Here is a 12,427-nt window from a genome sequence, read left to right on the forward strand (position 1 = left end):
AGCCACTGATTTGAAATGTTAATCTCATCCTCCCTCCTTCATCACAAACACCTTCACAGGAACATCCACTTAATCACGCAGGGTCTCCCATCACGAGCTGGGTGTGAACATTAGCCCTGATGGACTCAGAGACTGTAAGCAATCTACCCAAGGTCACAGAGGAAAGAAGCCAGACTGGGTCCCGCTGCCTGGCTCTAGAGCTGGCTCCTCTAACCAGGACACTAAATGGCCATCATCATAAGCAAATTAAATTTTCTCCCTCAGTGCTTTTCCTGGCTGGAGGGCGGAAGGCAGAGAAACTCGGGGATGCCTTGAAGAAACTGGGGGGAGGGCAACTGGATGAACAGCCTGGGTGGGGCCATGCACGAAAGCTGCGAAACAGAGGCTCAGGGTGAGGGGAGGTTCTTTCTGGTCCGGCTCTCAGTTTCCCGGGTGGTAAACTGAGGCCCTGAGTGATAAGGCGTCAGCTGAAGGTCCCATGGGGAAGCGGGGTGGCTGTTGAAGCTGGACTGAGTCCCAGGATCCCAAGAAGGCAGGGATGGTGACGCCAGGTGACTCCGCTCCTGGACATGCACTCACTGCCCAGAGGCGTGACAAGTTTGCACAGAGAGGTGCCACCACTTGCCTGAGTGAGGATGCAAGGACAGACATACCTCCAGGCTGGCCCCTCCCTCTGATGAGTGACAGCCCCAGGTCAGGCCCCAAGGCATTGCCCAGCCTGCTCACTCACAAAAGGAAATGCTCTTGGCACCAGTAGGCAGGATCGCCTGAGACACTCCTGAGGGCAGGCCTGTGTACCTTCCTGGCCAGACACACACACCCATGGGAAGAGACTGCAGCCCCAGGCATCCAAACACAAACATAACCCAGGGCACACAACGGTCAAGACCCACCCATGAACACACAACTTGTTCTACATACCTGCCTGCCCCAACACAAAACCTTGGCCACAACCTTCCTGGTCCCTGCAAGCACTGGGGGGCGCACTTGGAGACACAGAGCCCCACCCTACACTTGTGTCCACGTTGGTTCTTCCTGCCTCTACCACCCAGGGGCCCTGCATGTGAGCCGCGGTCATGCACATTTCCCGCATCTATGGGAAGTCCACCCACGTGCCCCCATCCCTAAGCCAGCACGGTGGCTCCAGTCTGTTCTTGCTCCACCCCCGGAACGGGCATAGCCCCAACTCCTAGGGACCACCCTCACCCTTCCACACCCCGACGCTTGCCTCTCCCATCCTTGACCCCGGTGGACGGCGCCCAGCACACAGTGTCCAAGAACCGACCGCACCTCTCCCTGTCTCCACCCCGGCGAACTCCCAGTAGTCCCTGGCACCTGTTAAGCCCACACAGGGTGACTCATCATATGCCATACCCCCCATCCCCTCCGCAGCCCCGAAGCCAGGAAAAGGCGCTCAGGGTCGGGGAGGGGGCTAGGTTCACCGGGCAGATGCCCACCTCCTTGCAATACAGCCTGCCTGTCACTCCAGAAGGTCCCGAGCAGGCACAGCAATGTGGGTGAGCAGCCAGCAGGGCTGCGACTGGGGGCGCGAGGGATTGGCAGCCCAGGGGGGTTGGAGAGGGAGGCGCTTCCCAAGACGCGGCGTACTCCCCACCTCACCCACTCCCGTGGCGTCAAGAACCCTAGGGGGCTCGGGGGGGAAGGAGACTGAAGATGCGCCTACTATGGGCCTCAAGGCACTGGCTGGGAAGAGGGCAACTGGAGGTGCAAATGCAGATCCGCCCGCCAGGGACCACCGCAGCCCACTAAGTCCTCTGTGGGGGTCACAGCAGAGGAGAGCGGGGAGAGAAGCACGCACGGGGGCTCCCTTACCTGATTTCCTCTTGGAGCTGCCGTAGTCTCTGAAAAAGAAGCAACAACAGACAGACATGGTTAGGGCCGTGACGGGCCCCCGGGGCTACGGGCTCCTAAGACGCTGGCAGGGAGCTGCGGGTCGGCCGGCGCCGCTGCTCATGTGACGCTCGCCGCCTGCAAGCTGCGCGCTCTGCAGCTGCACGCACTGCCCGCCGCGCCGGTCCCAGGTCCCGCCGCCTCCTCCACCGCCCGCCCGCCTCCGGGCACGATCCGCCCGGCCCGCCCACGTGGCCCGCCCCCCGGGGCTCACCGTCCCTGATCCCGGGAGGATGGGGTAGGCTCGGCAGCTTCCCACGCGCTTGGTAAGCTGGGAGACTGAGGTTCCTGCAGAGCTGTCCCCCTCGCCCTGCTACGCTCCCCACACCCCAGGTGCTTCCTTTCCTGATTCTTTCCATCTCCACCCCCCACCCCCCGCCAGAACACCCAACCCGAAAGTCACCCCCTCTGAAACCCACCCTGCCCCCCATCCCAGCTGTGTGTGTGTGACCCCGTGACTGAAGACTGCAGGTGCCAGGGGTACCCCGGGGCTGGCCTCCTTCCGCCCCCTGGGCCGGCCTCCTTCCGCCCCCTGGGCCATGCAGGGGGAGGGTCTAAAGAGGGGAGGAGACTTCGGAAAGTTGTCTGAGAGATGGCATTGGAATATTTTTGATGCAAAACAAAATTTAAGAGAGAGAGAGAAAACTCTAAAATCCATGAAATGTTTGAAAGACTTGGGGGTTGGTGGTGAACTCCAAGACCAGCCTGTGCAGATCCTGCCCCTGATGGGAACCTGAACGCCTAGCCCAGCTTGCCCCAGGATCTACCCCACCACCCCCACCCCAGGAGGCAGGCAGCACACTTAGGTTCCAGCAAGGCATCCCTGACACTCAGCACCGGGCATGCTCCCCACGTGGGCCCTGGCCAAAGCCTCACATAGGCTGAAGGCTGTCAGGTGTTTGGAGCCTGGGAACTGGCTCTGCAGGCCCCTCCCATTTCCCCTGAGGACCAAGCAAAGGGCAGTCCCCTGTCTCTGGACAAAGGGGTCTGGCTGCTGGAGAGTGGACAGAGGTTCACAGGGAACAGAGCAGGACCAAGTTCTGGGGGACATCCCGAGACTCTAGCTCTGGAGGGCCTGGGGTGCCTGGGCTGTAGGAGTGTGTGTTAGCCCCTTGGTGACTTCCCCTGGTAGCAATTGCTCAGGGATAAAAAGCTCATGTAGCTGACATCTCAAGGTTTAATTCAGTGAAAAAGTTGCATCACTGCAAGGGTGATTCCCCCACAAGCTGGCAGTCAGGGGGTCACACTCCCCTGGTTCCTGCTTCCACTACGGTTTAGACTCCAAGCACAGTGAATCAGTGCTGGAGGCTGGGCCCAGGAGCCTGCAGATCTCCCACCCCATCCGGGAACCTTTTTGGTATCCATGTCTCCCTCATTTGTCCTGGCAATGCTAGCAGGAAGGTCCTGACCCCTCCTGCCCATGGCCACCCAATGTGGGGGAGCTGTAGGGTGGATGAGGAAAACCTATGAATGACAGTTCCACTTACCATCCCCCTCACACCTGGCTGCTCCAGGGGCCCCTAACAGGGGCATGCTTGTCTTCTTAGGGTGAGGCAGCCACCCAGAGTGCCCAGCTATGCCCCCCAGGACCTCAAGTGTGGGAGCAATGCCCAGGGACAGGGAGGAGGAGAACATTACATGCCAGGATGACCTTCCATGTCCAAGATGAAACTTCATTGTTCAGGCCACTGGGCAAGGGGGTGATGGTAACAAGCAACTGGCCTCTTCTGTGTCACTATTTCCCTGCTGGACCAGGTAGGAAGAGCCCCCTGGGATCACCTGGCCTGCTGACTGTCCCCCTGGGCTGCCAGCAGGGAGTTGAGGCTGGGTGGCTTCCTCAGCAGCCATGGTTGCTCCTCCCCACCGCCCACCTACATCACATCCCGGTGTGTGCAGCTTTGGGGTGCTGTGCTTGAGTGTGTGTGGGGGTGGGTGGGTGCATGGGGAATGGGAATTGGGCATGAGTCATGCCTGGGTGCCCCCTTGGTGCCAGGTATGTTGGCAAGGAGACTTAGCTTAGCCAGACAGCAGAATCATCCAGAAAGCTGCCTGCAGATTCAGATGGAGTCTGTATCTCCCGCCCACCAGCTTCCAGGAATGGGGTGGGGTGGGGGTGTTCTGCGATCAGTCAGCAGGATCTCATCTGCATCGGGTCCCCAGCCTCGCAGCATCACGACATCTTTTGACCCGCCTGACCCCGAATGGAGGACACAGCCCTCCCCACCAAGCACTTTTCTGGAGCCTTCCTTGCAGTTAGTGTGGTCTCCTTGACCTGGTCTTGTAGGTGAGGAGGAAAGCTCAGAGAAGTAGGGTGACTAGGCACCAGTCACACAGTGCTGGGGTGACCCAGGGACCCCCGCCTGGCTCAGAGGCTCCTGTTGAATTCCCAGGACCCAACAGCAGGTGCAGGAGGGGGTGGCAGAGCACCGGGAGCAGCAGCTAGTGGGCTGTGGCTGAGGCTTGGCAGAGGGGAAGCCTGCCAGTGCCTGAATGGTGGGAACGGCAAGCAGAGAAACCCTTCACACACTATCTGGCTTCCGGCCCAAGCAGGCTGCCCCAATAGGAAACCTCTTAAGAGGCTTCCGGTGGGGCACCTTTCAGCAAAGCCATTTCATGCTTTTTTGCGGTTGCATCTGCTGGGCAGCAGCTGGAGTATCCATAGCCTGGGACTTCCCCATCCCTCTGGGGCAGGGGGAGACAAGGCAGGCCTCCCTTCCTTCCCCCCCCCAACTGCTCTTGGCCCTGAGCTCGACAGCAGAGGCCTCAGCTGGAAGTCAGCTCCCCTGCAACCTAAGGCCCCCTCCCACACTCCTCCCACGGCCCCTCCTTGTCCAGTTCTTGCCCCAAGCTGCTGCTGCTGTCGCCACCAGCCCCCTCCCTGCAGGGACTGCACTCCTGAGCTAGCTTGCTTTGAATCACCAGCTCTGGCAGCCACCACAGCGAGGGGACAAGAGGGGAGCGCAGTGCCAGAGGCTCATGTTGCCCAAGGCCTTCCTGGCTCGGCTAGTCAGGACTCAGCTCCCAGCAGGCCACTCAGCCTCTTGGGCAACTGGTCCGTAGCTACGGTGACCAAAGGACTCACAGGGCTCCAGAGTAGGGGATAAAGGGTGGAGATGCCTGCTCAGCGCCGTGCCCCTTGCATTCATGACAAGTACACCATCCCCATCAAGGCCTCCAGTCCTGCCCGCCAAGAGACGCAGTTCAACCCTTGGCCCTCAGGGTGATGCTGCCTGTCTGGGCGAGGACAGGCTCCAGAGGCAGTTTCCAGTTCCTACCCCCATGGCATGTGCTGGTTGGGGGTGAAGCCTTCACCCCTGTTTAACTGCAGGAAAGACAAGAACAGTCCAGACCCTTCGGAAACAGGAGGTCAAGGCAGGGGCATGTGGTGGAGGGTCTGTGGGGTGCTGGACTACTCAGGACACTAAGCTATGACCTGTTATCATGTTCCCGCCCGGACCTACTGAGCCTGCAGACTGACCAAACAAGTCCCTGCCTCCACATATGTGCAGGCTCAGCAGACAATGGTCCCAATCCCAGGGTGACATGGACCCCCTGGCATGGGCACACTCTTGTGGACATGTCCATCAGCAGCATCCTTTAGGTCTCTTGGAAGCCGAAGGCTGTGAGTGAGCCACATTCACCCTCACCCCCACGCAGGAGACGCTGTGTGCTGTGTTCCCTCCAAGGAGATGGGTGAGGGGGAGGAGCAGGGAGGGGTGACCCAAGGGAGGGGTAGGAGAGGTGTTCAGAAACCCCTTGATGTGGCCTGTGGGTGTCCCTCGCCTTGTACCCTGACCTTGAACACCTGCAAGCATTTGGGGTGCAGCAAGTGTTAATCCACCTCACAGATGAGCAGACTGAGGTTGTGAGGGCTTCGGGGCTTGTCCAGGCTTGCGAAGCTAACCATGCAGTCCTGGTCCAGGACACTGCCCGAGGGCCATGCTGCTCTCGCTGGGGAAAGGAGGTAGCTGCCCTGTGGTCGGGGTTTCCAGAGTGAGAGGAGCAGCCAGGAACAGCAGCGGAGCGGGGGGCAAGGGAAGGCGTAGGAAAGGAAGTCAGGTCTGGCTGGGCTGTCCCAGGCCCCACCAGATAGAACTGGACATAGCCTGCATCTGTCCTCCCCCAGCCTCCCTGCCACCCATCGCCTTGGCAGAGAAGGACGCACACGCACCACCTTCCAGTCCGATGTTCTCATCCTCCTGGCTGACATTGGCTGCTCAGCCCAGGATGCCTGACTGTAGGGCCTAATGCTGCTGGCAAGCTGGAGGGGCTGGCTGGGTGCCAGATGGCTGGCTTGGCAGTAACCTTGAGAGCAAGGTGGTTGTGAGGGACCTGGGCACTATCTGGAATAGAGGGTTGGGGAGGGGATGGAATATCACCTTGGTCAGGGGACTGATGTGGAGCCCTTGGGGTGTGTGATGTCTGACTTTGACTATCGTTATCGCTCACTTTTTTAAAGCTCCTGATATCAACAACCACATTAAGGCCTGCAAGATGGGGAGAGCAAACCACACTGCACAACAAGAAAGTCAACATCCAGGACAATCCATGCCAGTCCCAGGAAGGGTGGCACTTCAAATGCACAAGAGGAGAGGGGCCCAGGGGCTCCTTCCTGCGAGGACTGGAGGAATCAATGCAGAAAGCTCTAAAGGACAGGAAATCGCAGCTTCGGACAGAAGAAGGGCTGGCCTATGCAGGGTGAGTGGACAGACGGACAGATGGAGCAGGAGGCAGGCTGGGCAAGTGCAGTGTGTAACATGAGCACCAAGCCTGGCTCCGCCCCTTACTGACACTTCAAGGCAGGAACCAGGTCGTGAGTTTTGGCATCAATCATAGGGCTGCGACATTTTCCAAAGAACAGAAGTGAGTGGTAAGCTGCTTGTGCCATGAGTCAGGTGTCTGTTTCTCAGGGCAGGCAAGCTCTAAGAACACCATCCCCGAAAGGAGGCCACCTTGAGATCAGACAGCCATGGCTGCCGCCAAGCTGGCCTGCTTGTCCAGCCTGCTTGTCCAGCAGCCCAGTGAGGGATGTGTCTGAGCATAGGGACTTTGGGGTCAGCTGAGGTCTGGAGGGTGCTGGGGACAACTGCACCCCATTCGGCCCTAGGAGGCCTTCTGTTCTGACTTTAGCATGCCTTTGCACGCAATGGTCTGCGCCCCCAGGCAAGGCTGATGGAGGGGGCATGAATGTGGCTGTTTGCCCTGTGCGCTCCGGGGTCTCAGCTCTTGTACTGAGAGCCTTGTGTCCCGTAGGAACTCCCCTCCACCCCACCCCTGCTCCCTGCTCTCCACAGGGCTGTGTTTTCCAGGGTGCTGAGAAAGGGCTTCATTGTGACCCAGAGAGGCCAGAGTCATGGCCTGGGTGAACGAGCTGAATTCTGTGGGGTGTTGAGGGGAGTCTCAGGCCGTCCTCTTGGCTGTGTCCCAGAGAGGCCACAGTTGTGGTCACAGACCCTGGGACCCCTGCCCCTGGGCACTAGGCTTTTCTCTTGAACATCCCAGAAGGCCTCTGCAAGCTGCTTCACCCACAGCAAAAGACCAGAGCACTCTGCCTGCCTGCCTGCTTGCCCTGGCCAGTCTGGCTCTTCTGGGCAAAGGTTCTGAGGGTATTTCCCACTAGGGCATGGGCTTTGCTGTGCCCAGGCCTCACAGCTAAGAGGGTGGGCGGGTTCCAGCCCCGTCAGGTATTGGCCACACTCCAAAGTCGACCCTCCCTGCACCTTCAGATAAATGCCAAAGGGAAGAGCAGGGGCCCCCGTCCAGGTTCCCGTGGGGTTTGTGACAGCTCTGAGAGTGCACATGGCCCTTAAGGAGAACCCTCAGCCCTGCAGCCTGGGTACACAGTGTGGCTGGATCTGAGTGAGGACCTCACGGAGGATGGCACGTGCTGACTGGCAGCCCTCACGGCATGAGCTGCGGGACACCTGCTGCCTGCTCAGGGTGGCTGTGCAGGACCTCATGACCCTACAGCCCCAGCTCCTGCCTAGGGCACCCCATGGGGTGGTGTGGACCCTGGAGGAGAGTCAGGTGGGAGTGGGGGAGACACAGCTGGCTTCCTAGTGAAGGAAAGTGGGGCTCGGGCCTGCCAGCTCAGCCCAGTGTCATGGGTGCTATGTGCTCCCCTCAGGCTGCCCGAGCCACTGCTTCCCACACCAGGCCACCTCTGAGAGCTGGAGGACCAGGCAGAACTGGCAGCAAAACAGGGTGATAAGAGTCTCAGAAGCATGGACAAGGAGGAGTCTTCCATGTTTGGAGGTCTACCCTGTTTGTCTATCTGCCCATCATTCATCATCTACCTACTAATTCTCTACCCATCCATCCTTCACTGAGGCTTTGTTGTGGACCTAGTCTTGTGTAATAGGAAGAGAGGCAGCAGAAGACATAGCCCTATCCACACATCATCCATCCATGTTTCCACCCTCTTGTTGAAGGGATGAGACAAACAGCCAGGGAAAGAAACCACACAAATCACGAGGGGAGTAGGCACTCAAAACACACAAGGAGCTAAGAAGCTCAAGGATGGGGAGATCAGAATGCCTTGAGAAGGGAGGCCTGGCGGGGAGACGGAGGTGGGCGGGGCCGTGTTAGCCCAGGGGCAGGTGCAGGGACAGGATGTGGCATCCAGCCGGCCTGTGTTGCTGTGAGTGCCAGCCAACAAGCCGACCAGTGAACGGGAGGCTGGCGGTGCGCCCTGGGGGCAGCAGGGTGAGAAGGAAGGGGCTCAGGATTCCTGAGCCATGCCTGCGGCAGGAAGCTGCCTCCCTGGAAAGCGGTGGCCCTGGCTCCCAGGTGGAGAGGTAGAGCCTGTTTCCAGTTTCCCTGGGGTGGGGGTGACCTGTCTCAGGGAAGGCCAGTCCCCTTGGCAGAGGTGTGGCAGGTGTGTGTGCACATGCGTGTATGTGTGTGTGTACAGCTAGTACAGCCACACTGCTGTGCACACACCTTCAAGGTGCTCCTTGGCTGCAGCACCCTGCTCCCCAGCCCAGGCCTAATTTTTAAGCTGGAATTGGGAAGGAAGAGCATGGGCCAAGGGTTCCCTGCTTCCCACTGTTGCCCAAGACCCGGTCCAAGGCCCACCTGTGCTTGTTCCTGCCTCAGCCTCAGTGGGAAAGGGGACTTAGGGCAGGGCGTGGGAACCCAAACTTCTCTCAAGCACCCTGGCCACCCATTCTACTTGGGGAACACAGACACCACCCTGACTGTCCTGGCCTCCAAGTCGCAAATGCCCAAGACCAAGCACCCAGCTGTGCCAGCCCCACCTCGGAGGCGGGTGCTCTAGCCCCATTTCACAGACAAGGTTCAGACAGGTAAAGGACCTTGCCCGGGCTCACCCAGCTAGTCCTGGACAGGCAAGACTGGAAGAACAGTGAAGTCTGTGCTGTGGGGTCCTTCTGCCCTCCCAATCCTGTTTTAGACAACTTAAGGCCCAGACAGTGAGGGAACCTCCTGCAGGAAACCCACCTGGATTGTGGCCCCCGGTGGCATAGAGCATCCAGTTCCACTCCCCACACCTATTGATGCCCTAACTGGACCCGCCCAGTAGAACTCACTGGGATTGGGAAGTGGCCTCAGTCTACACTGTCCACTGTGGCTGAGATTCCCCAAATGTGTCAAGCATGACTCCAAAGCAGAATACTTATTCATTTGCATCTACTTGAAAGGTAGAGAAAGAGAGAGAGAGAGAGAACCTTTCATCTACTGGTTCATTCCCCCAAAAGCCCACAATAACCAAGGTGGAGCCTGGGCCAAAATCAGGGGCCCAGAACTCCATCCGGGTCTCCCACGTGGGTGGCAGAGGCTCAGGCACTTGGGTCATCACCAACTGTGCCCCAGATGTATCAGCAGACAGCTGGCCAGAAGTGGAGTAGCCAGGACAGTACCCCCCAAACAGCAGCTTAACCCACTATGCCATAACAGCTGCTCCCAAAGCAGAATTTTACACTATTTAATCAAGACTTCAAAGGTCTGAGGCCATGGTTGTGGTGCAGTGCCTTAAGATGCTGCTTGCAATACTCACATTCCATTTCAGAGCACAGGTTTGGGTGCCGGCTGCTCCACTTCTGATCCAACTCCTTGCTAATATGCCTGGGAGGGCAGTGGAGGGATGGCTCAAGTGCTTGGGGGCCTGCCATCCACCTGGGAAGCCTGGATGGAGCTCCAGGATCCCGGCTTCCGCTTGGCCCAGCCCTGCCACTGTGGCCATCTGGGAAATGAATCAGCATATAAAGGATCTCTCCTAGTCTCTCCCTCTGACTTTCAAATAAATAAGTACATCTTTTAAAATCAAAAATGTAAAGGGCCACAGTAGCTTGTGGCCATCTTATTGGACAACAGATCTTCGAACAGCAGTGAGACTCCAACCTTCTGCTGGGAGGCTTGTCTCCTATGGGATGGCCAGGGCCAAAGGAGGGCACTCAGAAAGGTGGGCAGGGCAGGGGCTGTGGGAGGAGGGGTCTGGGAGGGTTCAGGGTAGGAGGATACCCAGGCTCCTGGCGTAAAGCCATCTTGCTGCGGCCACAGCTGGGGGTGGCAGGGCTGGGGGCTTCCAGTCCCACGGGATCCGCTGTTCTTTCTCTTTTACCTTCCCCAGGATGCACCCCATGCCCAGGCCTCTTAGCCTTCAAGGGAACCCTGGCTGATCCCAGGTGACAGGAGTGACAGCCAAGCCTGGCCCTCACCGCTGTTCCAAGAAGCCAGCTCAAGGAGGCTGCTCCACAAAGGGGCAGGCGGCTGCCACGCTCTGCACAGCAGGCACTCCACAGGGTGGACAAAAGCACTGTCGGCCACGGGCCCGCAGCCAGGGGGACTTGGTACAGCTCCCGGGTGAGCCGGAGCCCAGCACAAGGCAGGGGCTTCCCAGGGGCCTGCCAGCTACTTCCCCAAGCACAGTCATGATAAGTGTCCGCTGAGGGATGCTGAACGATCCCTAGCCCTGGATGCTTGCTGCTCAGGGCACCTGCTATGGCCGCCTCCTTCACTCCATCCTCCAGGGAGCAGTGGTTTGCATGTCTAAGGAGAGACCAGCCCAGGCCCTGGGGCGGCCTGAGTCCAAGTACCCTAGCGCCTTGTGGGAAGTACAGAAGAAGAGAATGGAGGGATACAGGCCCTGATGAAGGCACCACTCAGCAGTGGTGAGGGACAAGCATCATCATCATCATTATATTACTGTTAGTATTATTACTAATATGACTAGGGACATGAGCTCTGCATTTGTCAAGCCTTTACAGTGTGGCAGGCACCATATAGCATCGGCTCATTCAATCATCACAATATGCTCATATGGGTGATTTTCTTATTAACGTTTTAATTATTTTTTTTAAATTTGAGCAGCAGAGAGACAGAGACTGGGAACAAAGAGGAGGCTCCCTCCCGTTGTCTCTGCTCCTTCCTTCATTGTCTGCAGTGGCTCCTGGCTGGGGCTTAAGCCAGGAGCAGGGAACTCAGTCCAGGTCTCCCATGTGGGTAGGAGGGACCCTGCTCCTTGAGCCATCACCACGCCTCCCAGGAGATACAGGGCTCAGAAGCTAGGGGCTCTGACAGCCTCTGAGCTCCCCTCAATGTCCTCACTTTCCGAAGAGAAATGGGGGGAGCCAGAGAGGGCATGCCACTGTCCTAGAGTAACACAGCATAAGAGTGATGGAGATAAGATTTGGGCCCAACTGGCCAGAACCACAGAGTGTTGGGCCTTGAGCCAAACCACCTGGTGCTGGTCTTGGGGTACAATGGGTGAAGCCAGCACCCTATATTGGAGTGCCAGTTTGACTCTTAGCTACCCTGCTTCCGCTCTAGCTCCATGCCAATGAGCCTGGAGAAACAGCAGCTGCTGAGTAACATCTGGGGAACTGTGGGTTCTGGAGGTTGGGACTGTTGACCAGGAACAGCCCCCTGTCCAGCCTGTCCCCACAGCAGAGTGGGAGGAGAGGCCCTTTGTGGTTGTAGGCTGGGTGGCATTTGTGGACAAGCTCAGCCAGGTCACTGCCAAACCCTTCTGTGCTACCCAAGGGTTCGGGCACCTGAAGAGCTTTTCTGAGGGGCACATGGTAGCAGCAGTTGGGGTGTGTGTGTGTGGGGGGGAGGGTGCCCAGGTTCTAGCCCAGACGTGCAGCACACAGGCTTTGCAAGTCAAATGATTTCCCCAGGCCTTGGTGGCTGTGGCTGCAGCTTATCACTGGGGTTGGTAACTGCACCTGGATGCTGGAGGCGAGATGCCTGGATGCGTGAAACGCCTCCCCATGTAGTAGCCCATAAACAGGAGCCCCCTTCTGTCGCGCCCCTCTATGCCATGGTAAGTCCCACACAAGTCAGGGTCAGATGCACCTCCGCAGCACGCCCCCGTGTGGTCAGCCCGAGGCAAAGCTGGAGTGCAAAAGATTTCGAACACCTATCAGCAGGGAGGCAGGTAACAACCAGTCTGGGTTCCCCGGGAGTGCTGCTGCGGGTCCACCCTTTGCTGGCTCCCGCCAGCGAGCTGGGCCTGTGATACTCCATATTGCCACAAGGTGGGGCCCTAGGTGCA

At 58.6% G+C, this 12,427-nt stretch overlaps 1 protein-coding gene and 1 non-coding gene across 5 annotated transcripts in view; both read right to left on the reverse strand.

Moving 5' to 3' along the window:
* SH3PXD2A (SH3 and PX domains 2A) overlaps positions 1-12,427 on the reverse strand; it is a 199,755-nt gene that overhangs the window by 63,065 nt on the left and 124,263 nt on the right. For all 4 annotated transcript variants that reach the window (XM_058671921.1, XM_058671919.1, XM_058671920.1 and 1 more), the window contains exon 6: positions 1,834-1,862. In XM_058671921.1, coding sequence (XP_058527904.1) covers positions 1,834-1,862 — 29 coding nt within the window. The remainder of the gene's footprint in view (positions 1-1,833; positions 1,863-12,427) is intronic.
* LOC118759485 (small nucleolar RNA SNORD36) lies at positions 3,046-3,119 on the reverse strand. Its single transcript, XR_004996214.2, has one exon. It is a non-coding gene; the product is annotated as a small nucleolar RNA SNORD36 (small nucleolar RNA).

The sequence above is a fragment of the Ochotona princeps genome, chromosome 13 (genome assembly GCF_030435755.1).
Source record: "Ochotona princeps isolate mOchPri1 chromosome 13, mOchPri1.hap1, whole genome shotgun sequence".
Lineage (NCBI taxonomy): Eukaryota > Metazoa > Chordata > Mammalia > Lagomorpha > Ochotonidae > Ochotona > Ochotona princeps.